Source organism: Catharus ustulatus, chromosome 15, assembly GCF_009819885.2.
Source record: "Catharus ustulatus isolate bCatUst1 chromosome 15, bCatUst1.pri.v2, whole genome shotgun sequence".
NCBI lineage: Eukaryota > Metazoa > Chordata > Aves > Passeriformes > Turdidae > Catharus > Catharus ustulatus.
This window is the reverse complement of record NC_046235.1, coordinates 1,027,024-1,054,454: the sequence shown is the minus strand read 5'-3', so window position 1 is coordinate 1,054,454 and position 27,431 is coordinate 1,027,024. Positions and strand designations below refer to the sequence as shown.

The following is a 27,431-nucleotide window of genomic DNA, read 5'->3' as shown; positions in this document are numbered from 1 at the left end:
CGTATATGCACTAACAATCTTCAAAGCCTTTCACTAACAATCTTCAGAGTCTATTCACTAACAATCTTCAGAGTCTATTCACTAACAATCTTCAAAGTCTATAGAATAACAATTTTCAGAGGGTATACAATAACAGTCTTCAGAGCCTATAGAATAACAATCTTCAGAGCTTATAGAATAACAATCTTCATAGTCTATTCATTAACAATCTTCAGAGCCTATAAAATAACAGTCTTCATAGTCTATTAACAATCTTCAGAGCCTATAGAATAACAGTCTTCAGAGCCTGTAGAATAACAATCTTCAAAGTTTAGTATCAATCTTCAGAGCCTATAGAGTAAGAATCTTCAGGGCCTACAGAAGAACAATCTTCATAGTCTATTAACAATCTTCAGAGCCTATAGAATAAGAATCTTCAGAGCCTATAAAATAACAATCTTCATAGTCTATTAACAATCTTCAGAGCCTATAGAAGAACAATCTTCAAAGTCTATTCACTACCAATCTTCAAAACGTACTTGCAAAAAAACCTCTACAGTGTAGAACATATGTACAGAGGGGTCACATCTGTGCCCACATTCCCTGTCAGTCCTGGAAGAAAGGAAGCAGCAGGGCTTTCCCTGAGCATCATGTCCTTGAGTGGGGCAGGGGAGCCAGCTGAGCCCAGCCCAGCCCCAGCCTGGCACTGCCTGGGGGCAGGGCATGGGAGCATCTGCCAGTCCTGTTCCTGGGGCTCCATCCTCATCCCAGGACCATGGGCTCTTCTTCCTCCTCATCCCAGGACCATGGGCTCTTCCTCATCCTTCTCATCGACCTCCATGTCTTCAGTGTCATCCTTCTCATCAACCTCCATGTCCTCACAGCTGTTCTCATCAACCTCCATGTCCTCAGTGTCATCCTTCTCATTGACCTCCATGTCCTCACAGCTGTCCTTCTCATCGACCTCCATGCTCTCAACAGACTCTTCCATGTCCACCTCCATCCTTTCTTCCACACCCTTCATCATATTCACCTCCACAAGTCTCCTGATGTCTCTGGCAACCTGCATGAGGCAGGACAAGCTCAGCTAGGGTCCCTGTCCCCCACCATCCATCCCTGCCCTGGCAGCCCTCCTTGGGATGGCACTGTACCTTCAGTACAGCAGTGTTCATCCTGCTGGATTGGTGCGCCAGTGTAGGCAGCAGGAAAAGTTCTGGCAGCTGGAGAGGTCCAGGCAGCTGGAGAGGTCCAGGCAGCTGGAGAGGTTCTGGCAGCAAGAGCAGCTCAGCACCAACAGCCAGAGCAAAGAGCAAGTAAGAACTGACTGCTGGCAGCAGCTGAAGTGTGTGCTGTGCCCGTTTCCAGGTTCTGCACCCTCCACAGAACACTCTGGGTGCTGTGATGTCGCAGAAGTTTCAGGGCACTCCACCGTTGGACATGGGGACCGTGGAATGAGCAAACCCTTGAATGGTTTGGCTTGAAAGGGACCCTGAAGATCACCTGGTTCCAACCTGAGCAGCCTCTCAGCACTCCAGGCTGCTCCAGAGCCTGTCCAACCTGGCCTTGGATGTTCCTGGGGATGGGGCACCCACAGCCCCTCTGCTCAGGTCCCTGTGTCAGGGACAGCCACACCTGCAGTAAACAACTTGTTCCCATCATCAAATGTGTTACAACTCTTTCATTTTAAGCCATTCCCCCTGGTCCCATCACTGCAGTTCCTGAGGAAGAGTTGACCTTATTTGTAACCTCTTCAGTCACTGCAAAGTGACGTTTTCTTTCACACCAGCTTCTCCTTTAACACCACCTTAAACAACCCCAACTTTCTCAGCTTATACTTTCGGGGAGCTGTGCTCTCAACAGCTTTGTGGTTTCCTGTGTCAGTCAAAACCTTTACTGTGACCTGCAAGTGCCCAACACCCCATGGACAGCACTGGCCTTGGGAATTGCCAAAGCCTGGCAGCTCTGTGCTTCCCAGAGTTATGGAGAGAGGAGAGGATGAACAGGAGCAGTGCAGGGAGCCTGAGTCACAGAGATGGGAAGCTGCTGCTCCTGGGTACTGTGCAGCGTTTGTGGAGGGTTTCACAGTGGCCCTGGGAGCTCGTCTTTTCTACCATGTGTAGGAAATGAGAGGTTGAGTTTTGAGTGTTGGCACAGCCACGGGTTTCCTCTGACCCAGCTGAGCCCTGCTACGCTTACCGGGCTGCTGTCCTGCGGCACAGCAGGTAGCAGCAGAGACGGGTCTCTGACAGCAGCAAAGCCACAGAGTCACCAGCAGAGACGGTCTCTGACAGCGGCAAAGCCACAGGGTTCCCCTGACTCAGCACTGAGCCCTGCTCTGTACCCAGGCTGCTGTCCCCTGGCACAGCTGTCACCAGCAGAGAGGCTCTCTGACAGCAGCAAAGCCACCAAAATCTGCTCAGGACATGGAGATGTTCCTCAGCATCCCAGTGCCTCAGCAGCTGCACTTCCCTTCTTTCTGTGCACGTGTGGCCAAGATGAACACTCCTTGATCCAACAATAAAGGCATAAAGATCAACATTTGGAATTTCTGTGTCATTTCTGTGTGGATTTCCCCTTGCCCTGACTCTGTACAATGCTCATAAGCTGAAATCTCCAGCTTGAAGCCTGCAAGCCCTTAGCCATGGTTTAGTGGCACAGGGCTGCTTCCTGTCCTTGCCTTGCAACATGAAATTCCGAGGTATCAGCTGATCAGCTGTTTTTATTGAGGTACATTGAGATTTTGGCTCAGCAGGCTGATTGCAGAGCCCCTGATTGCCAAGGTGCAAACCCCACACAGGACCCAGCACCAATCCTTTATTGGTGTTTTGTTTTCATTCCTTTCCTCCTGCTCTTAGCCACTGCTGGAATGTCACAGTGAAAACAGGATTGAGGCAGTTCACCCCTAACATCTTCTGCTTTGTTTTGTTCCTTCTGCAAGGCTGGGCAAGGTCGATGTCGATGCAAATTCCTTCACATCTGAGGAGCTCAAAAAGGCCTTGGCTAAAATGAAGGCAAGTGAGAAGGCAGAAAGGAAGGTGAGTTCCCTGTTTCTGGAGCAATGCACAGTGCAGGGATGTGAACACACCCTGTTAGACACTGCAGAAATACAATGGTTTAAATGATTGGAAAAAAACTTGGTTTTGTTTAGTTTAAACTTATCTTGTTTAATTTGCAAACTAATCTTGTGGTGAATATGGACCTAAAATACCTTTGCTAACCCACTAGTGATATTGTTCCCTGGCTTTTCTGTACGAGTCTATGATTCTGTGAATGGTTTGGGTTGGAAAGGACTTAAAGCTGATCCAGTGCCACTCCCTGCCATGGGCAGGGACACTTTCCACTATCCCAGGTTGCTCCAAGCCCCATTCAAGATGGCCTTGGACACTTCCAGGGATCCAGAGGCAGCCACAGCTTCTCTAAACAACATAATTTATCTGTTTCACTGCTGCTCATTTCACAGAAATGTCTGCAGGCCCCAAAGGAGCTGGATTGCAGCTGATGGTTTTTACAAGGGGAGTTAATTCCCTGTCACTGCCCTCCTTGCTTTCTGTTTCCAACCTCATGCCCTGGATAGCAAAACCCAAATGGCTGTGGTGAGGAGGGGCTGAAGTTTCCTTACACAAGCTCCAAGTTGTCCATTTAGCTGCAGACAATCCCCAAGCCAAGTAAATAGTGGGATGGTGTGTGACTCAGCAGGTGCATCACAGCCTCTTCCCCCTCAGCAGCATTTCCTTCATCGTCACTCCTGCTGCTGCCTTGGTGCTGCTCACTCAAAAACGGAAAGTTTTGGTGTCACAGAAAGGCTTTTTCCCCCCTTCTGTGGCAGCAGGGCATGATTTCTTTTGCTGGGAGCAAATTTCCATAGCAGCATTGCTGATTGATTGCAGGGCTGCTGGAAATGAGGATCATTGAAATGCAAAAATTAGTGATACTCTATTAGGTGAAAATAAGCCATATTTTAAAGCCCCCCTGTTAGAATAGCTTTTGTCCCAGCAACTGGGCTAAAAGCAGCTGCATCTAATGGACCTAAAGTATTCCATTTGCAGTCACTCCTGCAGAGAGCAAATCCATCCTTGAAGGCTCTGTCAGAGGAAATGGAGCTGCACTGAGCCCTGAGCTGTGCCTTGAGCTCTGCTGGGCTGGGGATGGGGTGCCTGTGCTAATTAATTAATTAACATTCCACTTTCACCTCCATTGCTCCAGCCCTGGCCTTCTGTTCCCTGATGGGGACCAGGATGTGCAAACCCTCCAGCTGGGGCTCACTCTGCACACAAGCACATCTTGGTATTTGTGACAAATCCCTTCCCAAAGGGGCTTTTTGCCTTTCTCCTGTCCTTGGGGCAGCCCAGCTCCAGCCTGGCCTCTCTCTGCTGCCTGTCCCCTGCAGCAGCAGGCTCTGTCCCCAGTGCCACCAGTGCTGATGTTCCTGCACCCCTGGGGCTCTCTGCATCTCTGACAGATCCTTTCCTCCCCAGCACATGTTTTGTGGCAGCTCTCCTGGCTCAGGGCAGCCCTTGGGGTGCTGTTACTGTGAGAGGGGGATGAGCTGTGCTCAGGACTTCATCTGCCCCCAGCTTATCCCTGCTCCTGCTGCTTCCCTTCCTGACAGCTGCTGTCCCCACACCTCTCCCTGGGAGGCAGAGCCATCCTGCAGTGTGTTCAAAGCTTGGAATGGTGAGAACACCTTTGGAGATCTCCTTGGAGGCACTGGGCACTTTGGGCTGGAGCTCTGCAGCTCTCCAGCCTCATGTCCAGCTCCAGAGAGGCTCAGCTGTAAGATCAGGGAGGTGGCTCAGGGCTTTTTGCAGCCAGGTTTGGAGAGCAGGCAGAGAACAGCAGTGCTGCTGCCTGTGGGCTTGATGATGAGCTGGAAGGAAATGAGATGTGAAAATGGTGCACAAATGGTGCAGAGATGTAGAAATGGTGCACAAATGGTGCAGAGGTTTAGAAGTGGTGTACAAATGATCTCTAGATGTAGAAGTGGTGTACAAATGGTGTAGAGATATAGCACTGGTGTACAAATGGTGTAGAGATGTAGAAATGGTGCACAAATGACCTGTAGATGTATCAGTGGTGTATAAATGGTGCAGAGATGTTGAAATGATGCACAAATACTGTATAGATGTAGAGATGGTGCACAAATGGTGTACAGATGTAAAAGTGGTGCACAAATGGTGCAGAGTGGTGTACAAATGATCTGTAGATGTAGAATTGGTGTACAAATAGTGCAGAGATGTGGAAATGATGCACAAATACTCTGTAGATGTAGAAATGGTGCACAAATGTTGTAGAGATGTAGAGGTGGTGTACAAATGGTGTAGAGATGGTGTACAAATGCTTTATAGATGTAGAAATGATGTATAAATGTTCTATAGATGTAGAAATGGTGTATAAATGTTCTATAGATGTAGCAGTGGTGTAGAAATGCTCTATGGATGTAGAAATTGTGTATAAATGTTCTATAGATGTAGAAATGGGGTATAAATGCTCTATACATATAGAAATTGTGCACAAATGCTCTGAAGATGTAGAAATGGGGTATAAATGCTCTATAAATGTAGAAATTATGTATAAATGCTCTACAGACGTAGCAGTGGTGCACAAAGCTCCTCACTCTCTCTGTGGGTATCTCACAGGTCACTGAGTTCTGGCTCCTCAGAAGGAGCCTCCAGCCCTGCCCTGCACCTCTGATGCCCAGCAATGAGCCCATGGGCACAGCCAGCACATCCTTTTGCACATTTGGGGCTGACATTCCTTCCTATGCCTGTCTCATCTCCTATCTCACATCTGCTCTCCTCCTTCTGTTTCCCAGGCCCGGGAGAAAGAGGTGAGGAAGAAGTTCCGGCCCATAGAGCAGCTGAAGGAGGAGTTTGAAAAGCTGAACATGAAGATAGAAACAGATTATGAAATTATGGTTAAATTAATCAGCAAATTCAACAGCTCTGCCTCCACGCTGGATGAAAAAGTAGCAGCACTTTATGATCTCGAATATTATGTTCACCAGGTAACAAGAATGCCTCAGTAACTACCGTGTAAAATCCAGGGGATACGGTGTCATAAACGGGGCTTTATTTTTCTTATCGGTATCAGGTAATACAAATTGCTTAATTACCATAATCCTGGGACAATAACAGACAGCACAGGACTAGTGCAGGCTTATTTTATATCCAGGTTGGAATTAATCACTGCTTGTGCCAGGAGCCAGCAGCATCCTGGTGCTTGCCTGATTTGTTGTCTGTTCTCAGGCTGCTTTTCTTATCCTCTCTTTTTCCTCTTTTATCTGCTTAATGTTACAAAATGGGGTTTCAGCTGCCATTTTTGGGTGAGTAGAGTGGTGGCTGCTAAGGAAATAATTATTTTCTCTCTGCTTCCATGGAAAGCGGCCGTGGTTGAGGGTAGGTGCCCTTCCATCAGTTCACAGAGAATGTCTTTGTAGCAGGGAAGGCAGCAGCCACCCAAAAGCCCCAGTTTAGTCCTGGTGTGAGTGAGCAGTGGCATGCAGAGCCTCGCTGTGCTAATTAGCTCTGTGTGAGGGTGAACATATTTCCTGGCATCTCGCTTCCTCGGGTTTGTGCTCACACTTTTCCCCCCCTCCCTGTGATCTCTCTTGCTCTGCTTTCAGCTCACACGTCCCTGCCTCCCCTTGGATGCAGCTGCAGGCTCAGAGCTCTGCTCTGGGCTTGGTGCCTTCCTTGGTGCCACCCCTGGAGGGTGTCTGGGCATCCAGCCTCTGCTCTGCTGGCTGGGAAGGGACTTGGCTTCTCCCTGCCCGGTGACTGGGAGAGCCTGGAGTGCACTGGGACAGCTTCCAGTGGCACTCTGGCATTCCAGAGGGTGAATGGGACAACTCCTGGGAGGTGCCAGTGCAAGCCCTTTCGCTGGAGCAGCACTTGTTGAACCACATGTGGTATTTTGGAGGCAGGTAGCTGAAGTGCTGCTGCTGTGAGAGAGGCAGTCCGTGTGCCAGCTGACAGAAGTGTAATTTCCAGGGCTCTTTGTCTTCAATTCCCACCCTGACTCGCTGCTGTGGGCATGCACAGCCTGCCTTGCTGTTTGTTCTCCCTGCTTTTGTGTCACTGACGGCGTCTGTGTGACTCAGAGAATAACTGTGAACAATGGGCCCCAAGAGCTTCGGGTTTCTGCTGGGGCTAATCTTGCCTGATTAAGGGTGCCAGAGCATCAGGCCAGCGTGCTAAAAAGCAGCCCTCAAACACCCTGGGATGTTGTGGATCCCAGCTAAAAATAAAAAGCAGTCCCCAAATACCCTGGGGTGCTGTGGATTCCAGCCCCCTAAACACCCTGGGATGCTGTGGATCCCAGCCCCCCAAACACCCTGGGATGCTGTGGATCCCAGCACAGCGGTCTGCACTACTCCAGCAGAAAATCTCTGCAGCACAGGATGGGGCAAACAGTTTCAGGGTGGCAGAGGAGCATGCAAGGGAAACACAGGCAGCATCGAAGGGGTCAGAGAGGGGACTGGCAGGAGCTGGCAGGGCACAGAGGCTCTTTGTGTGCCCATCACAGCGCTGCTCTGTGCCCGCGCTCTCGGGGCAGATGGCTGGGCAGCACCTTCTCGTCAGGCAGGAAGCTGATAAGAAATATGACTTGTCTCTAAGCCAGCCTGGCTTTTCCTCCTCTTTCTTCTTCCAGTCAGTTGAATGCATCCAGAGCATTATCTCTGCTTGGGACTGACTTTAGCAGCGCTGGCTTAATGTAATTACTGAACAGCAGCCAAGGGACGCTTGTGCCGCATAACCCTGGAGGGGCTGAGCTGTCAGGACTCCTCTGCAGGAGTCACAGCCGTGCCCTGGCAGCAGGGCACCCTTGCAGGTGTGGTGGCTCAGGTGTGAGGCCACTTTTCTGCTCCCACCTTGCCCAGCCTCCACCAGAGCAGCAGCATGCCATGGTTTTTCCAAACTGTTCATCTCCGGCCATCCTGCGCTGCCTGCGGGCTCGGGGTGCCCTGTGCAGTGGAAGGTGCCGTGCCCTGGAGGATGTGCAAGCCCAGGCTGCTGTGGCATGGCCAGGAGCCCCCGGAGCAGGGGGGTGTGGGCAGCTCGTGCCTGGAGTGCCCTGGGAGCCCTGGCCAGTGGCCAGCCCGGGGAGATGCTCTCTGCTGCCTCTCAAGAGTCACCCCAAGGGCTCTGCCTCTGCTCAGCTTGTGCTTGCCAGCTCTGCTTTGCTTCTCCTCGGCCACGATTCAGCTTGGCATGTTCAGAACCCATCTTGGAGAAGGAGCAGGAGAGTTTGGCTGGCTGGGTTCTCTGTAACATAAAACCCAAATGCAAATGTGGAGAGGGCAGAGCGCAGCTCATGAACAGCATTCACGGTGCTTGCACAGCAGTGTGTGGAGCCAAGACCCTTCTCAGGCATTGCAGGCTCTTTCTCTCAATTATTTACTCTGCTTATCTTGTTCTCTCCTCTCTCTGACATGCTGCACCATCTCTCTGTGCTGATTTCCTCTCCATCGCGTGCGGCTGACATGCTGCTTTCCCTCGCTCTTGTTTTCCAACATTTCCTCTCTCACCTTCCCTCCCCATTTTCTTTCTCCTCCAATTCAAACCTGCTCCCTGAATAGCTGCTGTCATATTTGCTCTTCTCCCATCTCTCCCCTCTCTGCCTGCTTTGCCTGTGTACTTTACTCAAGAGCTCTTTTGATCTTTGGTTTTTCTTCTGCGCCGGTTTCAGTGGACTGAAGTGAGGTAGGAGCTGCTGCCTCACAGCATCTGCTGCTCCCCAGAGAGGTTCTTACCTTCAACTTGGTAACTTTGGGGATTCTGTTGGTTTTAAAACGGTGAGTGAGGGAAGGAGCTCTCATGACAGACTCTGGTTAAAAAAGATAAACACATCTTCAGCATAAGCTTTACAGCACAATTTCTGTTCTGCAGCTGTGCTGTCTCACTGATGCTGGGGCAGCACCAAGGACTCTGGTTGCAGCAGTGGCTTGGTTTTACCACACCAGGTGCTGGATGCAAATTCCTGCCTGTCCATACATTCCCTCTCGTGCAGAAGTGAACGCTGATTCCAGCACTAAACCAGTTTTTACAGAGGCTGAGTAACAAAAGGAGCCACTGGCAGCTGAAATTGGGTTGCTGCACGGATTTCTTTGTAGACAAAGAAGGGTCTGCAGAAAAGTGAGAGATCTGGCAGGCCTGGTTTATAGGGACAGTTAAAAGAGCAGCATCTGAAAGGGTACAAAAGCTGCTGCAAATCCTGAATCAGCCCCAGCAGAGCTGCAGAGAGCAGCTCTGCAGAGGGCCAGGTGAGCATTGTCCCGTGGGGAGCAGAGATGAGCTGGAGCTCCCCAGGCCCTGCTTTGGACACAAAGCCTTTTCCTTCTCCTGGGTACCTGAAATACCTGACTTGGGGCCAGTTTTGATGAAGGTACATGGCTGAGATAAATATAACACTGAGCATGAAGTCATTGGCTAGAAGAGTGTCCCACATGCCCTGCGTGGCTCGTGGTGTCTGTCCTGTCCCACCCCATCAGGGGGTCACCTGCCCTGCTGATAACTCATTTTTATATTCTGTTTCCATCTGCCAACGATTACTGTTGTCTCCCTGTCTTTCAGGGAGGAGAAATGTCAAATTTCTAAACCTGATTTTTCTGTGCAGGCAGTTCTGAGCATACATCAGATCCCCTTTTAAACAAAACCAAAAAAAAAATCATTGAATACCAAAATGCATCGATTTGACTTTGGACTGAATTTTGTACTTGAAGCACTTTGTGCTGTTTCTGTAAATTCTGTCTGTGAGCACTCAGAGCCTTTTCTGATCTCCTCTCCAAGAGCAGATGCCTGCTGGGGCTGTGCCTGGCTGGCCCCTGATCCACTTAGAGCCACAGGCTGATGAGTCCCCACTGATGTGTAAACTTTTCCCTCCTGGCACTTAATCCATTCTTGTTTGCTTGGCAAAGTCACTGTGGGGCTGCTCCCTGGGGAAGCTCCTGGCTGACCCCTCCAAGCAGGGACTGTTTTTTTCTTTCCTTGTCCATGGGAAGGTGTGGATGGAAGTCATGGAGAGCTCCCAGAGCTGCCCATGCTCCTCACTGCAATGCACCCTGACAGGCTCTAAACATCCCTGGTGCTACAGGTACAGCACCAATTCATTAACTGCATTTGCAAATCGTGCAGTTCCTTGGGTCCCCAGTAAAGGCTTGCTCAGGGGACAGCAAAGGAATTTTTTGACATCAGCAGATGTACTGAGGTTTTGGCACCACCTGAATTACCAAAACGATGTTTGGATGGCTATAATCAGAGTTTTGAGTTTCCAGAGATGCCTTCTATGTGTGACAATGTCCTGCCACGAGGACACTGTGCCTGTGCAGCTGTGGCATTGCTGTACTGTGCAGAGCTCAGCCATTCCCATGGGATTTTAAATTCCTTTAAAACTCCGTGCTGATTTGAGGCCTTGGGTTTTAGCTTTTCTATTTTTCAGGGCCTCTGCTGCTTGGTGTGTAACTCTGAAACTTCATATTAAGTGTTAGTGAGTTCTCTTCACAGGGGAGTGACAAAACAATTCCTTTCTAGCTGGAGAACCAAGGACAACTGGTACCCCAAAATCAGAAACAACTCTGAGGGAAAGGGGGCAAAGCCAGGGGCTGAGACTTCATAGCCTGGGGCTGTGCTTGGAGAATTGACCCCAATGTGGAGATGAACCCAAACTTCTAAAAGTGTAAAACTCGTGCCCAGGATCCATCTGGGATTTGGTTTGGGTGCAGCCCAAAGGCTCTTGCAGTGCCCAAGGTGGATCCTTTCAATAAATCCCGATTTTATTCCTTTCAATAAATGCTAATTTTATTCCTTTTACTCTGGCTGCTCTCTGCTCCAGCTCAGCCTTTCCAGGCTGGAGCAGGGGGAAGGGATGCTGTGGCTGTGAAGGGATTTTCTCCAAGGGGGATTTGTGCTGACAGGACCTGCTCTCTCCCAGGTGGACAATGCCAAGGATTTCCTGTCCCTGGGTGGGCTCCAGCTGGTGATCCAGGGGCTGAACAGCAGCGAGGCCTCGCTGAAGGAGCACTCTGCCTTTGTCCTGGGAGCTGCCCTGTCCAGGTGAGACTGCCCTGCCCAGGTGAGACTGTCCTGCCCAGGTGAGATTGTCCTGCCCAGGTGACACCTCCCTGTCCAGGTGACACCTCCCTGTCCAGGTGACACTGCCCTGTCCAGGTGAGACTGCTCTGCCCAGGTGAGACTGTCCTGCCCAGGTGAGATTGTCCTGCCCAGGTGACACCTCCCTGTCCAGGTGACACCTCCCTGTCCAGGTGAGACTGTCCTGCCCAGGTGACACCTCCCTGTCCAGGTGACACTGCCCTCATCTGGTCTCTGTGCCTCTCTTCACCTCTCTTGGTGTATTCCTGATGGCAGAGACTCAAAGCTGGCTTGTGACACACCACAGAATTGTCTTGTGCCCTGCCCAGCACTTGCAGCACCCTTTGTCACTTCTCAGAGTGTCCTCTCTCATCTGGCTCATTGGACACACCCACAAGTCATGTGGGTCACATTTAGGATTTTTTTCCTGATTTCCATGGGCTCCAAGAGGGGAATAATTCTCCTCCTCTCCCCTGGCCAGCCCTCTCTGGAGGAAGATTTTAAGGAAGGTTCAGTTACAAGCACCCCAGAGAACACCTTTGTCCTTCCTCTGCCTTGCTCCTGGGCTGCTTCAGGATGGCAAGGGGCTGGTTTGAGCAGCTCCTGTGATCTCTAAATGGGGTTTGGGCCCCATGGACATGTGGGGTGTTTATTAGATGTGGGGTCAGGAATAGGGTCAGCAGCCAGAGCCCAGAGGAGACTGACCTGCAGGATGTTTGGGGTTCACAGGAAGGATCTGCTCTGCCTCATGCTGGGGCCTCATGTGCAGAGCTCAGGAGGTGTCCTGGGGGCTCCAGGGCTTTTCTTGGTGCCCCTTTTTTGATTTATGGGTTTTGGGGCTAGGCAGGGTGTGTGTGGGTGAATTTGCACATTCAGAGGTGCAGAGGCTTTAGAAATGCATTGGATGGACTCAAACTTCAGGATCTGAAGTGCAGAGTGAAAATTGAAGGTCAGGACTGTTTTATCTGCATATTTCTACACCTAAAAATACAGTCACCTTCTCCAGCATCATAAATTATTTATGGCTTAGTCTAACACATGGTCCACAGAGCTGCATTTATTTGGCAATCTGGTATGCAATGCAGCTGGCCCTCAGCATTTGGGGCTCGTGGACAGGAGCAGGTACCCAGATTTACAGCAGGGTCCAGCTCCTGGTCTGAAACAGAACCTGGCTTAGTGATGACAGGGAGACATAAGACCTGCTCTTGATATTCTACTGTATTCTGGTCTGTCTCAATCTCTGGAACAATTCTGGATTTGCTCAGGTTTTTAATGACTCTTTACACATACAGAGAACATCAGAGAACATTTGCAGGTAATTTGTGACGTGGCAGGGGCTGTTAAAGAGCTTCTCCCCACATGTACCTGACATGACATAGCCAAAACCCCAAAATTTCATTGTCCCATGGTGCTTGACAGCGTAGCAGTGGCCATGAGAGTCACACTTTTGTGGAGTATTTCTCACTCAAGTGCACAAATCTGCTTTGGAGAGAACCTCTCATCTGATATGACAACATTAAACTGCTGCTTTGTAAACTTGTGGACCTTTTTCCTTTGAAGGACATTCTGGCAGATGGTAATTTGGAGTGGTTTGGATGATACATTGTCTGAAAGCTCTGCTCCAAAATGTGAGGGATATTATGCCTTGCTTTGAGTTTGCTTTTTCTCCCCTTGCTGTGCTTAAGCTTTCTCAGTAGACACCTACATGGCAACTTGTCTGCTGTGTGCTCACTGCTTAATTCGTTTGTTCATACATTTTCTCAGCTTACTCCATGCTCTAGTTAAACTGTTGGGGGCATTTCAGGTACTTCACACAGCATTTTGTGTTTTTCTGAGGGCTTGTTGTTTACTCCCTTCCCTCCTGCTTGTTCCTGGGAGCCTTAGAGAGCTGGTAGGGCTTTCCAGAAAATCCCCAGAGGTGTCACAGCTCGCTGGGCTGCAGGGACATGATCTGCTCTGTGCCTGGGGCTGCTGTCAGCTCCTGTGCTGGATGCTGAGCCTGGGAAGAGGCAATGCTCTGCTGCTCACCACAGGGCTCTGTGGCCACCTCCCAGCTCTCTCAGCCAGGCTGGTTCAGGTTCCAGGCCAGGCAAACATTCCCAGAGGGAAATCAGGGCATGGTGACAGCAGCTCCAGAGCCTGGCTGGGAGGTCAGTGACTCCTGGCACAGCTCAGCCTGGGAGTTTGGATTGTCTGCAGACAAGTGTTCCAGTCAGGAGGAAACCACAGCACACAGAGCGAGTCCAGGCGTGCCTGGGGTCACATCCAGAACTTTTTATCTCTCAGAGATTGCCAGACCTTCTCCAGATTAGCCTTGTCCTTAGCTTTGTTTAGGTAAGGGATGGAACAGGCAACAAGCAGGACCTGGCTCAGAGCTCTGGCTGTGCTGGAATTCCTTTGGAACAAAAGGGTTTTCCAGGGGATCAGCATCTGGAGCCAACAGGGCAGGGGGCTGGCCAAGACTTGGAGCAGCAAAGGGAGGAGGAGGAGGCACAGCAGGGCCAGCTCAGGATTTCTCCTTCCTGATACTGCTCCTGTTTATTTGGCTTGAAAAGCAGCCACAGCTCAGCATGATTTGGGGCACAGAGTCCTGGGGTCCAGCTGCCAGGACCTGACCTCCTGGGGTCCAGCTGCCAGGACCTGACCTCCTGGGGTCCATCTGTGAGCCCCTGCCACAGGACAGGCAGATTTCTTCACCTGACAGGGAGCAAATCAAGGTTTCATCTCGTGTTTCTCTTATGCGTCCTTCACTTGAGGCATTTGGGTTTTAATTGCTGAGTCTGTGACCAAATCAAACATTGTTCCATCTGGTGGAGTTCTCTGAGCAGTGCCCTTATTGCAAGTCTGAAACCTCATCACATTCTTACTGGTTTTAAGCCTTTAACAAAATGTTTTTCCATTCGGCAGTTTGCAAAAGTAAACTTCATTTGAACAATCCTCAAGTGCTCTGATTGCAAATAAAAGTTAAATGCACTAACAAAAATAATTGCTAGGCATGTGGGGTTGTGCATTTAGGTATCCATAATTCACTAACAGTATATGCCAATACACAGCATTATCTGGATTTCCAGTGATTGCATTAGCATAAAAGCATGTTAGCATTTATCCTGTGGTACTAACATTTAAATATATATAAGTATGAAATATTAAGACCCAGCATTTTGGAGGCAAGTGAAACTACTGTCTGTAAAATGTTCCTGCATATTTTGAAGGTACACTCCAGCATGTTCGCATGACAATCAGCATTTGCACCATTGGGTCCAAACATTACAAAAATGTCAATGTTTTATGCAAAGAGGAGCTATATTAAGCTAAAAAAGATTGCTGATGAGAGAAGTGTCTTCTGATGTCCTCTGAGCTATTTACAGGCAGCATCTCCCTTTTGCTGGTGGCACAGCCAGGCCTCTGTGCAATCTGTATCTCCATGTTTCACAAGACTGGAAATGCTAGCCAGAAAGGATTATGCTTGTGATTAAAACCTCCATTTTGGAAAACTTTACCTACAGGAAACGTTTTTCCACACCAATAATTTGAACATTTTAGTATTCTGTAATAAAAGGATTTTTGTAATCCGTTTAGAAGGGGAATAATAATTTATGTTGAATGCCTTCTTGAAGCTTTATCCCAAATGCACTTAGGGGTGAGTTGGAGGTGAGCATGGAGAGAAGTTCAGCTGTGGGACCTGCAAGGCAAAGGCAAGCAGTTTGTGTTTCATGGAAGGCTCAGAAGTGAGATTTTGGCCTGGCCAAAGTGGGGGGACTGGGAGGGCAGCTGCAGGGGGACACTCGTGGCATTTTGGCCAGACCTTTAAAAAGCCACCCAGTGGGTGGCCAGGGACAAGGATGTGCCACTGATGGTCCCATGGTTGCCACGTGTCCTACAAGGGCAGGGGGCAGTCCCAGGTCAGCCTCTGCCCCAGCCCAGCACTACTGGGCTCTCACTGCTCCCTTTTGGCCCCGAGGGCTAAAGTGATGCCACAGGGCTTGGTGAGGTTACATCACTGCTGGGAGCTGAGGCACAGTCCTGTAGCAGCACACCAGAGATTTCCATGGATTGTCTCAGCTGTTTCCCAGAGATTTAACCCCTAAAGAGCCCTGAATATCCCATTCAGCATTATTGGTGTTACCCAGCTCCGAGGCTCCTCCAGAGCTCACCCCACTTGGGTAAAGCCAAGAGAGGCACAAAATGTGTTTGTTCCTCCAGAGAAGCTCCCTGAGTGATGGGCTCTGTGCCCAGCAGAGCTCAGCATCCTGGAACCCACCTGGCTCTGCTTTTCCAGGGTGTTTCCTGAGGCAGGAGGGATGTGGCAGTGCTGTCTCCTTGTCCATCAGTCCCTGGTGCTTTCCAATCTCCCAGAGCACAGGAGAAGCTCTGCTGGAGGAGCAGCAGCTCCTCCAGGACACCTCTGTCAGGAGGAAAGAGCTGCCACCAGATTTAAGGGGTTTGAGTCAAGTCCAGCTGTGCACTGAAACTGCTTGGTGCTCACTGGTGTTAAATAACACAGAGGCCCAAGCAATAAACCGGGAAAAGTAAAATTAAAGACCTTGCTTCGATGCTGTCTTGTAAGGACATAAGAATTTCTGTGCAGAGAAATAAATCTGGTTAGCTTAACAAGCACTGTCCCTACCCATTTATTTCCAATCCATCTTCATCCCTTCCTCCTCCAGCTTCTTCTCCTTTTACATCCTGCAGTGTTTGCCCTTCTCTTTATCCACTTTCCCAGATTTTTTCAGTGGCCCTGTTTGCCCGTGTGTTTGCCACCAGCAGTAATTCCAGCTCCACTCCTTGCCTGCTTGTAATTTCTTGCTTTGAAGATTGTCTTCTCTATTTTTATTTAAACCTCCTGACTTGTGTGGAGTTATCAGCCTCACTGCACTTAATTTCAAATTAATTTGATTGGGTCACCTCAATTTTTTTTTTCTGTAATGATAATGAACTCAACCTATTTAGCCTTTCCCCATTATGAATAACCTTACCAAAAACTGCAGTGCAGTATAAATGGGTGTTTCATCATTGTGGTTAATTACACAGAAGAATAAATCCCTAAACATTTTTCAGCCTCTGAAATCTAACAAGGAAGTGTAATTAACAATTAAAGAGTAAACTTTCATCCTTGTGCTCTCAGGAAAAGTCTAGAATCTGAGGTTTGCTCCTGGGTTTTGGGGAGAAATTTTTGGGGAGAGATTTTTTGGGGAGAGATTTTTTGGGGCAATGCTGGTGGCTGGGAGTGGCAGAGGGTGGGCTCAGCTCCTTGTCTCATGCCAGGAGTGTTTTCCCAGGTGCTGGAGAGGGAACAAGGTGGGATGGACATGCTGGGTTCAGCCCAAGGGACTGGGCTCAGGCTGAGGACATTGTCCTGTCTGTGAAACACTGCAGGGCACTGCTGATGTTCCAGGAGCTGTGGGAGGTGTCCTGCCTCTCAAACACAGCCCCACAGAACATCCCAGGGCTGGGACAGGATGGGGACCACCAGGAAGCTGCTCCAGCAGAGCTTCAGCAGGAAGGGACAGACTCATCACAGCCAGCTCATGCATTATATAAAACATGTTGTTTCTGTCTCGTCGTGTTTAGTAAATGCTCTCTGCTAAAACCTTTGAGTTATTGTGCTGGTTTCCATTTAAAAGACATGTTCAGGCTGGTTACCTAATCACTTTCTGCCAAAAAAACCAGCCCAAAATTGCTGTTTCCCAGTGCAGACGTGGTTCTGTAGCTGGACACAACATTCCTCTGTCTCTTCAGCCACTGTTTATTCATCCTTCTTGCTCTCTACAAGCTGCAGCCAGGCAGGGCTTGGTCTCTTCTCCCAGGTAACAAGGACATGAGAAAACAGCCTCGAGTTCTGCCAGGGGAGGTTTAGATTAGGGAGATTTTGTCACTGAAAGGGTTGTGAAGTACTGGAGCAAGCCTGGAGGGGTTGTAAAGCTGTGCAGATTTGGCACTTGGGGACATGGTGTAGCAGTGAACACAGTGGTGTGAGATTAGTGCTTGGACTTGATGATCTTGGATGTATTTTCCAGCCTAAATGACTCTGTGATCCTGTTTTGTGTTTATCCTTTTTACTACAGCCTTACACTCTGCTAAGGGCTTCAAAGCTGTTCCTCCCTAACCACCTACACGATTTTCCTGACCTGCTGTGGCTTTCCCATGTTCTCTGCATTCCCTCCAAGCAATGGGTGAAAATGCTCACCCAGAGGAGGTCTGTGCACCTGCCCTGGGCTCAGGCTGCAGGAGGCTGTGCAGCCCATGGCTGTGTGCCAGAGGGAGCTGGACAAAGTGCAGGGTGGGACAAAGAAGGGAGGAATGGGAGATGGGCAGCAGGAGTGGGCAGTGCAGGGTCCAGCCTCACTGAGAGCTCCCAGCAGGGTTTGGGGGGCACCCTCAGGGTTGCAGCCATTGTCTGAGCCCCTGGGGGGGGATGCAGATCCCATCTCTCCTCCTGTGCTCTCTGCACTCTCCTGATGGTGGCTGTTGCTGGATTTCATTCCAGCTGGCAGAACTGTCAGAGGGATCTTGGGGGGCTGCCCTTGCCTCTTGGGGCCTCTCTTCTGGGTTTGGCAGCATTTTCTCCCCCACTCCTCTCCTTGTGCTGAGGAGGGGGCAGCAGAGCTTTCATGGGAGGTAAAATCACCCAAGAATGGCCCTTGGCTGTCCTGACTGAAGAGGGATCAACCTCGTTTCCAGGCTGGCATCTTCCAGCCTACCTGTTCTCTCCCAACAGTGCTTTGGGAAGTTTTCTCTCATCTGTCTGCTCATGTGCTTACAGATTCACTGAAGCAGGTGATTACTCATCCATGCAGACAGTTCCTCAGGCCTTCCACCAGATTGCTGCCAACCTCAGCTGCTTCCAGGCTCTCCAGGTGTTGGAGAGAGAACAACAGCTTACTGGAAATTATCTCTTGCTGAAGAAACTCCTCATCACTCTTAACTACTTGCTCTTCCCTCAGGTGCTGACATTCTTCTTGGGAGCTGGGTTTTGATGTCCCTTTGTTTTAGATGATCTTTTTTCTGCTTGAAAGATGTCCAGCAGAGAGCTGGGAGCAGCCTGGCGTGTTTTGGGAGGGGGTGACTCCCTGGCTGGGGCAGCCCTGCAGCCTCTGAGCCCTGCCTGTGGCCACCTGATGTCCCAGGGGAGCTGGACCAGGGGCAGCCCCTCCCTGAGGCCAGCTGGGAGTCCCCACAGGAGCTGGAGAAATCTCTCACAGCCGCTTCCCACTGAGGCTCAGCCCCTCCATGGCACTGCAGGAGCGCTGAATAGATTTGAAAACTAATTTGCTGCTCAGAGCATCAATAGATGTACGTCACTTGTCCTTTCTGCTGCATTTAATGAGTTTCCAAGGTACTGCAGCCAGTTCCAGAAGGCTGCCATCAAAGGATCTTGGCTTCCATCAGAAGCCTCGTGCCCCTCAGCGCTCTGCTCCTCTCACGTCTCTCATGTCTCTTATGAATTCAAGGCAAAGCACATCGTATAATTTCTAGCAACCCTCCTTTCCAGACTGTCTCTCCTTTTTTTCTCTGAATGTCTTGAGCACAGGGGATGGGAGAGAGGAAGGGCTCTTCCTGCAGTGAGGTGGTGTTAGCTGGAGCCCAGGAGAAACGTGGGTCGTGCAGAACGTCCTGTCACTGCTCCCTCAGCTGTTTCCTCCTCCAGAACCAGACCTGCTCCCTCTGCTCATCACCCTGAAGCTGCCTTTGGGCATCCCAGCCTCACATGGTGACAGCCAGGGGACATGGGCACAGCCCTGCAGTGGCAGGTCCAAGGGACAGGTCATTAATCCTTGGCTGCATCTGCTGAGATCAATAATTGGGGCTGTTGTTTTGTGTAACCCAGCAGATCAGTGGGCATTGCCTGATTGAAGTGGACAGGATTGCAGAGGAAGGAACACAAACCCCAGGTGCTGACATGGAAATGAAGTTTCCCTGAGCCCTGAGCAGCTCCAGCCTGCCATACCCGATGAACCACAAGGGTTCTTGGGTTTTATCTGTTTCTGTCAGTGCGGCAGGGAGCCTTGGAGAGGCTTTCTGGGTTCTGAACTCACAGGTTGCATCCCTGTGCTCAGAGGCTGCCCACAGGAGCAGCTCTGCATGTTCCTCCTCTCCTTGTGGAAGCAGCTTGTGTCATATTTCCACACATTCTCTCTCATAAAAGATATGATTTTAGTTTGTTTGTGTGTCTTGCAATGAGCAGGAGCTCACCTGAGTTGTTTTCCAAATTAATACCCCGCTGGTTTTTCTTAACAAGGTGTTTTTCCAAGCTGAGAACACTAACGACTCTGAGATTTTTTTAAAAAATGCATTTTCTTCTCAGGTACTTCATATTGAAATCTGTCTTAATTTCAGTTCATCTAGTGTGTGAAAACACACGGTGAGGCATTATTAGTCCCTGAAGGAATAAAGACAGATGGAGCCCAAAATGGAATTTTCTTTATGATTAATTGAAACCTCTGAGAGTGCAGTGGAGTCAGGGGTTGGTCCTGCCCTGGCAGCACCTGGGGATCAGTTCAGCTGCACGAAGAGCTCAGGGGGACACACACAGATGTCACCTGGTGGTGCCAGCCCCCAGCTGTCCCCTCCCTGTGGCTGCAGGAGGGCGGGGTGGCCCAGATGTGGCTGGGGTCAGGGAGGGATGGTGGCAGTGTCAGGGTCCTGTGCTTGGTCATCAGCTGCTGTTTCTGCTCTGCTGATGGCTCTGGTGTCCCTGCTCTGAGAGCTGAGCAGGGAGGAGGGGAATGCTCAAAAAAACTTGGGAATGAGGAGGTGTGGGAGTGGCTCTGGGGTCCTGCTCCAGGTGTGACCTGCACATTTGCTCAGGTTTCCCGTCCTTGCCTGTGAGAGGGAAGGGAGCAATGAAGAAACACCAGGTGGTTTTATGCACCAGTGGATATTTCTGGGGTCTGTAGCCACCAACATTTACAGCATTTTCTGCTGGATAGGAGGAGAAGGTGTTGCAGAAAGGAGAGTTCTCCATCATGTTTTGGAGCAAGTCCTTCCTGTGCAAGCTGTGGTGCTTTCATGGTCAGCACGAGCAGCTCTGGAGCTGGGCAGATGCAGCAAGTGAAGGCAAAGTTGCTTGTTTTGCTTTGTGAAGGCAAATGCAGATGTGTTCTGGAGCTATGGCAGCACTTCTGCTTGGAGAGGGCATGAAGGGGATGGTCAGGGCAGTGGTGGCAGCCCAGGGAATTCCCAATTTCCCACCTGGAGCTCACTGCTGGTCTGGCACAGGTTGTGCCCAGAGAGGGCTGTGGGGCCTCCCCTGAGGCAGCTGAGTGCTGGGAACAGTTTAAGGAAGGATTTGGTGTGGGAAGTTGAAATTGGCTGTGGAGATCATGATTTAAGGTGTGCACGTGGCCAGGGGCCCATGAGTGTGTGTGCTGGGCAGGTGAGTGAGCACTGAACTGGTCTGGCTGGGACAAACTGGGTAACAAACAGTATCCATGGGTCCCTGAGCTGGGAAAAGGCACAGAGGCAAGCAGGACAGTGTTCACAGGCACCAGCACCCCTTCCTGTGGTGCAGGAACAGTCACCTTCCTGACTGGGACCTTGCTAATTGTCCTGATGAGTGGGAGCACTGCTGGAAATGAGCTGATCCTGCAGATCTGAGCCAACCCCTGGGACATCACACCCAGCACCTCCCCAAACAACCAGTGCTCACTCACTCTGACGAGTGCAGTTTGATTTTTGTTATCCCTGAGCCCCCTTAGCATGGCAGCAGGTTTGCTGAGGTGGATTTTGCACAGGAAGGAAGGCTCTGTAGCTGAGCTCTCTCTGCAGGACCTGCAGAAGTTGTGGATGGACACCACAGGGCTGCTGTGGATTTTCTTTTCTTTCCCTGGGGGCTCTGGGGATTGCAGATCAGCGGATTGTGGATTAGCGGATCAGGAATTAGAAATGCATTTTTCATTCTTATGTTGCACACTAATGAACTGACAAATTTAATTTCTTTAAATCCAGCTATTTCAGCTGGAATTGGCCAAGCCACGCTCTGAATCTCCAGGTGCTTTGAGAATGGCTGAATGCTGATCTCTCTGGGCTCACACCATCCATTTTCACTTTTTGTCTTCAGCCTGTGGCTGTTGTGGAGGGGCAGAGTGCTCTCCAGGAAGAGCCCATCCCTCGTGGGTGGCTGCAGAGCAGCCTGTGCCAGTGCAAGGAGGGGAGCTCAGCCCCAGGGAGCAGGGCTAGGGGCTCCAGTTTGGGATCTGAGTCCCCTGGAAGCAGCTCAGGTGTCTCTGCCTGTCAAACCCAGCGCTGTGGCTCTGCCCAGGGATCCACACACAGCCCAGAGTGTTTGCCCAGCTCCAGGTGTGAGCTGTGCTTGGCTTACGTCTGGAATCAGAACATCCTGAGTTTAAGGGGACCCACTGGGATCATGGATGCAGCTCCTGGCCCTGCCCAGACCCCCAGCAATCCCCCTGTCCATCCCTGGAGCAGCCTCGGGGCCGTACCCATTCCCTGGGGAGCCTGGGCAGAGCCCAGCACCTCTGGGGGAGGGAAGAACCTTTCCCTGCTCTGCATCCCAACCCCTGGAGCCGTTCCCTCCTTCCCTGAGCTGTGCCCTCAGCTCCTGAGCTGCAGCTGAACCAGCCCAGGGCCCTCAGCCGCTCCTCGGGGGCCCTGCAGAGCCTTTCCCAGCCCCGGCTCCTCCTCCGGACACTCTGGAGCAGCTTTGGGTCTCTCTGGTGTTGTGGAACCCAAAACTGTCCCAGAGCTCAAGGTGAGGCTGCCCCAGCCCTGAGCAGAGCAGGACAATCCCTCCCTTGCCTGGCTGGCAACGCTGGGCCTGATGCCCCCCAAAAAGGAGGAAAGAAAAATCAAACAGATTTTTATTTTTATCGGATCCCTCCATGGGGAGGGTCCTGGTTCCTTGGGCAGCCCCTCCACTGTCACAGGCTGGCATCCGGGGGATGCTGGAGGCTCCGTGTGCCTCTCCTGCAGCTGCACTGTTCTCCAGGACTAAGGCAGCACCTCCCTCCCCAAAAGCTGTGCCAGGGACAGCAGAGAGCAGCACAAGGCGTTTGTGTGGCTCAGAGCTGCGCTGTGGGATGGAAGAGCACAGCCATCATTACCCAGCCCCTGCTCAGGGCTTTCAATGAGCACTAAACAAACCGGCCCTGCCTTTCCAGAGCTGCCTTTATTCCTGCGCTCTGGGATGCTGGAAGTGGGTCTGGCAGGAGGGGGCTCTGAGCACAGCCCCTGCTGGCAGGGCAGACCAGGACATCCGTCACTGCCAGCACTGATGGACAGCTCTGGGGCTGTGCCTGCCATACCTTGATGAACAATTAACACGATGGAAGCAGGACATCCATCTCACTCCTCGCCCCAAGCCGACAGGTGAGGATGGATATATGTTGCCTGGCTGATTGCTGTGCCTTGTTAGAGCCTATTTAGGGTTGATTGAAAAGCAGAGGCTTTGTGTGAGGAGAGACCTTTAATCTCCTGGCAGAGCCAAGTGTGTTTCCCATCAGGAAGCATTCCTTCTCCGCTGCTTATCTCTAACCCCCGCTTTCAACCTGAGCCTGGCAGAGACCAAAAGAAAGGCAGGATCAAAACAAAAATAATTGGGATCGCTGCCTTCTGTGGGCAGCCTGAGCCCGTTATTCCTACTTAGCAGCTAGTTATTCCTATGGAGCTCCTGCAAGAGACAATTCAGCATCTCCTTGATGAGGAGCACTCCAATGAAATAACCATGGCAACAGTTGCTGAGGGCTGGCGAGGGATGGGGATGTGCTCCCACACCTCCAAAGGACTTGGGCCCAACTTTCCCTGGCAAATGGCACTGTGGGCCCCAGGAGTGATGGCCAGAGGGCTCTGTGTGCTGCTTGTGCTCCTGCTGGGCTCCCAGGCTGCCCAGTGCACCCAGTGCTCCCAGTTCCAAGGCATGTTGTGTTCATCGTGGGCATCCTCCCCTCCGATGGAACCTGAGAGCTGAGGGGGAATCAAGAGCAAGGAAAAGCCAAGGAGGGGACCCCAGGGAGGGACATTCCAAAGCCACAGAGGATTTCCCAGGGTTTGGATGCTTTGGGAAAGGCTGTGTCTCTCTGCTGGTGGTGCCTGAGACTGGTATGGACAATAAACACTTGACATGTGTAATTCCAGAGCATTAATTCTCATTAAACCACCTCTAAGACTGTTTGATGCTCTACAGGAGAGGTGACAGAGGCCACATGGTGGAGTTTGGGTGTTTGCCTTGAAGAGCTGGCCCTTGGTGCATGGCAGGAGCCAGCAGAGCCTGGACTGAGCCTGGAGGGTTTGAGCCAAGTGTCCTTCACCCCTGGCTCATGCTCTCCCCTTGCCCAGGGTCTTCTAAGGTTCACTGTTAGTGCTCCAAATGCTCTGGTCGTCATCTTGGCTTATCTTGTGGGGTGGAGGCCTCTCAAGTAGCTTTGGGGGCACAGTGGTGTTTTTGTTGGGCACTGTTCTCTCACTATTGTCTTATTTAATTAGACATTTATAAGCCTGAAAAGTAAAAGAAGGAAAGTTCACCAGAAGAAAAGAGGAGCCTGCTGAAAAGCAGCATTTGTAGAGATTTCTGAGAAAAGGGCAATAAATACTCCACCTCTGCTTAATAATAATAATGGGCAGACTAAGTATCTCCAGAAATATAAAATAACGTGGGCCTGTTTGGAATAGTCAACATCCTTATCAGCCTGCTGCCATCTCTGCAAACAAGTTTCACTAGAGATTCTGGGCATGATTTTCAATGGCTCAGAGCAGCTGTAGCTTCTTTGACTTCAGTGAAAAGTCTGAGTGCTTGGCACGGCGGCAAACCAAGCCTCTTCCTTTCTGCTTCAAATTGGGGCTTGATTCTAAGTGAGATGAATTTTCTCCTCCTGATAATTCTGTGCATCTGAAGTGATTACAGCTCCGCGTGAGTGCTCTTTTAGGAGATTTCAATGCAGCGTTTTCTTCCGACTTAAAAAGGTTCCTTCAAGCCTTATGATGCCGGAGAAGGGGGGGAAAAAATAAATCCTGGTGGAAGCCGTTACATCTTCCTATGCAGATGAGAGATTAAAACTTGTATTTTTATCAAACACTCACGGGGGCTAAATCGGAAGAGTTCTGTTGAGGCGAGCGGGTTTTGCCTGGTGGGAACGTGCTGCTAAATTCTTATCTGGCGATGGGGAGGCAGAGCAGGGAGTGGTATTATTTGGAGTTCTTAGAGAGTGAGCTTTAATGTTTGCTTAACTCCACTAAAAATAGACGCCACCCTCTTTTTCTAATAGGCGGCATTTGTCACACTTGATTCATTTCCTCTCCCAAACCGAGCTCCTTCATGAATATTCATCTCTGCTCCCCAGGAATCTGCCTGTCCTCACCAGTTGTACTCATCCCGTGCAGCAGCGATGCCATCCATCGTGCCAGGGCTCCCTGGGAATACCTGGCTGATCCATGCAGGATGGATTCCTCCCGTGGATGGATTCCTGATTGCTCCTTATCCCTGAACAAATCTCCCGTTCCTGTTGTCATAGCAGCGCAGCGCATCGCCCAGCCGAGCACAGTCTGCGTGGCTGCTAATTGTGAGATGGGAGGATCACTTTGGCAGGTTTTCTAGTGGGGATTAGGCCAAAAGGTCCCTTCTGAGCTGTGATGAGTGTGGTTTCCTTCAGAAGACACTAAAAGTTGGTGGTTAGGGATCTCTGACGGGGGAAGCTTGGCGCAGCAGAACAGTCCTTACACAGCTCTTCATTCATGCCCTGCCACTGCTTAAAGCAGGAGGAAGCCGACCAGAAATGCCAAAGGAGGATGGAAAATGGTTGATTCCTCATTAAGGAAGTGTCAGTGCCTCAGACCTTCTAAACTGAGGGGTCCAGAGCAGGTGGAAGGTCCCTACTGCTGCCACTCTTTTCTGGAATGGGAGAAATCTGCTGCTGCCTGGTGAGTGTTGGGGAAGCAGGGATCAGTTCCTGCCCAGCACCACCAAGGAGATTTCCAGCCATGTGCCAGAAGAGTTTTCCAGGTCTGCTGTGCCTTGTGGGTGAGAAATGTGCTCAGCAGAAGGAATGATCTCATCACACCTTTCCCCTGCGACGCGGCCACGGTTGGTTAAAGAGGGCACAGGAGGCAGAGGGGGTGTCAGCTGCTCGACCCTGAGGAGTGATTTATCAGCCAGGACAAATAATAACCTCTTGTTAACTGGTAGGACCTGTGCAAGGCTCAGCATCCCCGTGCTGGCATGGAGCAGCAGCGTGGGGTTTGCTGGAGTGGCTGTGTCATCCCCAGGGATGTTGGCTCAGCATGGCAGGAGGGGCTGCAAACAATTACATCCCACGTGCCAGGGCTTGGGGATCAGCTGTGCCTGCTCCCAGGGCCCTGCTCTTGGAATGCAGAGGAGAGATTTGTCCCCTGTGCCTCTCGCTGGGTTTATTCCCCAGTGCTGAAATGCAGCCAGGATAATCTGTGACCTAAACGTGGGCATGAGCGGTGTTTCCAGAGAATGAAAAGAGACAAAATAAATCCTCACCCACCTCAGTCTCTCCCCCAAAATTAAAAACTTCCCTGGCCAAGCCTTGCAAAATGAGTTTTTGTTGTTTGTGCAGTGAGGAGCCAGATTTTTAAAGGCTGGCTTTCAATTTTACAGCCGTTTATTATAGGCATGAATAATTGCTGGCACGGTGCTACCACTGCTGTTGTTTGCTCTTAAGGTTGGGCCAATTACATATGTAAGCCCTTGATTTACAAGCAAAAGCAGAACTAAAGTAGCTTTGTGGCCTACATTTCAAGAATGAGCGATGTGCCCACGGTCAGCTGTGGGTTCCCAACAGAGGTGCATGGCCATGAATGTGTGGCCCAGATTGTCCAAGGCAATGTGTGACACGACTGTCACAGCGTGAAGGACATAAACAGGGAGCTGTGTGTGAGGCCTGGGAGCCTGCCCAGATCCATCCCATGGAATGCTGAAGGACTGTGCTGCATTTGGGGAATTCACAGCCAGCACACAGGAAAGAGAGGGAACTGCAGCTGAACGGAATGGTTCTGCAAGATGGACTCAAACAAAGCCAAGTCCTGTTTCCCAACGTGAGAATGGGTCTGTGCAGCTCCTGCTGTCCAGTCAGCCCTCCTGGGAGAGGAGAACCCCAGAATGGACCTTACAGCCCATCCCATTCCCCCCCTGCCATGGCAGGGACACCTCCCACTGTCCCAGGCTGCTCCAGCCCCACTGCCCAGCCTGGCCTTGGGCACTGCCAGGGATCCAGGGGCAGCCACAGCTGCTCTGGGCACCCTATGCAAGGGTCTCATTTTCTTCCCAATTTCCCATCTAACCCTGCCCCTGTCAGTGTGGAACCATTCCCCCTTGTCCTCCACTCCATCCCTTGTCCAAAGTCCCTCTCCAGTTCTCCTTGAGGAATTTAAAAATGGCTGATTGAGATCAGAGCATTTTTTCTTGCTTTTGCACAACAGGCAGAGAATGGGAAGGATGTGGGTCAGTGTGATGGCTGTTCTCCATGGGGTGATGGTTTCCAGACATCACCCACCACTGCTGTGACCTGCACTCTGCTTTGCCAGCGTGTCACCGTGCTGTGCTGGTGCCACGGGGTGCCACCAGCCATGGGGAGGCAGCCCAGCGTGAGGGAGGCTGGGGAGCTGTGCTCATCCTCCCTGGCCTGGTGTCCTTGCTGCTGGGGGAGCAGGAAGGGCAGGATGTGAGTAAGGGCAGGAGCAGCAGGATGTTTGTGGACGCTGATGTCATTGTCACAAATCAGTCGTGGATGTTGTCAGTGGAGGCCAGCGTGTCACACCCCAGGGGCTGGCCAGAGGAGCGTGATGCCCTCATGTCCTTCCTCATCACACAGCAGGTGACTTCTCAGCCCCTCCTGAGGGTTTGTGTGGTCAGCTGGAGGCCATGGCCACCTCCCTGGTGTGCCCAGCCTGGGACCAGTCTGAGTCCTGCTGAAGGAGCTCAGCCCAGGCTCAGTCTCAGTCCTGGTGATAAAGCCCAGGCTCAGTCTCAGCCCTGGTGGAGCTCAGCACGGAGATGCTCTGCCCCAGCTCCCATGTGGAGTCACCATCCATCTGAGCAGGAAACACATGGTAGGACCATGATTTCTGAAGTGATTTCCTGAAGCTGCTGAAGGCAGAGGCAGCCCCCCGGTGCTCCCAGGGCTGGCACACCCCGTGGTGGGCACCGTGCCCCCGGCACACCCCGTGGGCAGCAGAGCCATGGGCAGGCACAGCCAGATTTGTTTACGGGGCTGCAGCCGGCCGGGCTTTCACATCCCAGCGATTCCTGGCAAGCCTTGGCTCCTCCTGCGCCTTCGCAGCACATGTGTGAGCTCCTGGTGGTGTCACCTCCCCGTCCTCCCCTCGCAGAGTCTAGCAGTGGGAAGTGATCATCACAACTCACATTTGCCTGGCGTGTGTCTTTCCACA

At 51.1% G+C, this 27,431-nt stretch overlaps 1 protein-coding gene across 2 annotated transcripts in view; it reads left to right on the top strand.

Moving 5' to 3' along the window:
• The window catches only part of SIL1 (SIL1 nucleotide exchange factor), a 69,818-nt gene that overhangs the window by 29,041 nt on the left and 13,346 nt on the right, over positions 1 to 27,431 (top strand). For both annotated transcript variants that reach the window (XM_033073468.1, XM_033073469.1), the window contains 3 exons: positions 2,918 to 3,014; positions 5,792 to 5,983; positions 10,909 to 11,030. In XM_033073468.1, the coding sequence (XP_032929359.1) occupies positions 2,918 to 3,014; positions 5,792 to 5,983; positions 10,909 to 11,030 (411 nt within the window). The remainder of the gene's footprint in view (positions 1 to 2,917; positions 3,015 to 5,791; positions 5,984 to 10,908; positions 11,031 to 27,431) is intronic.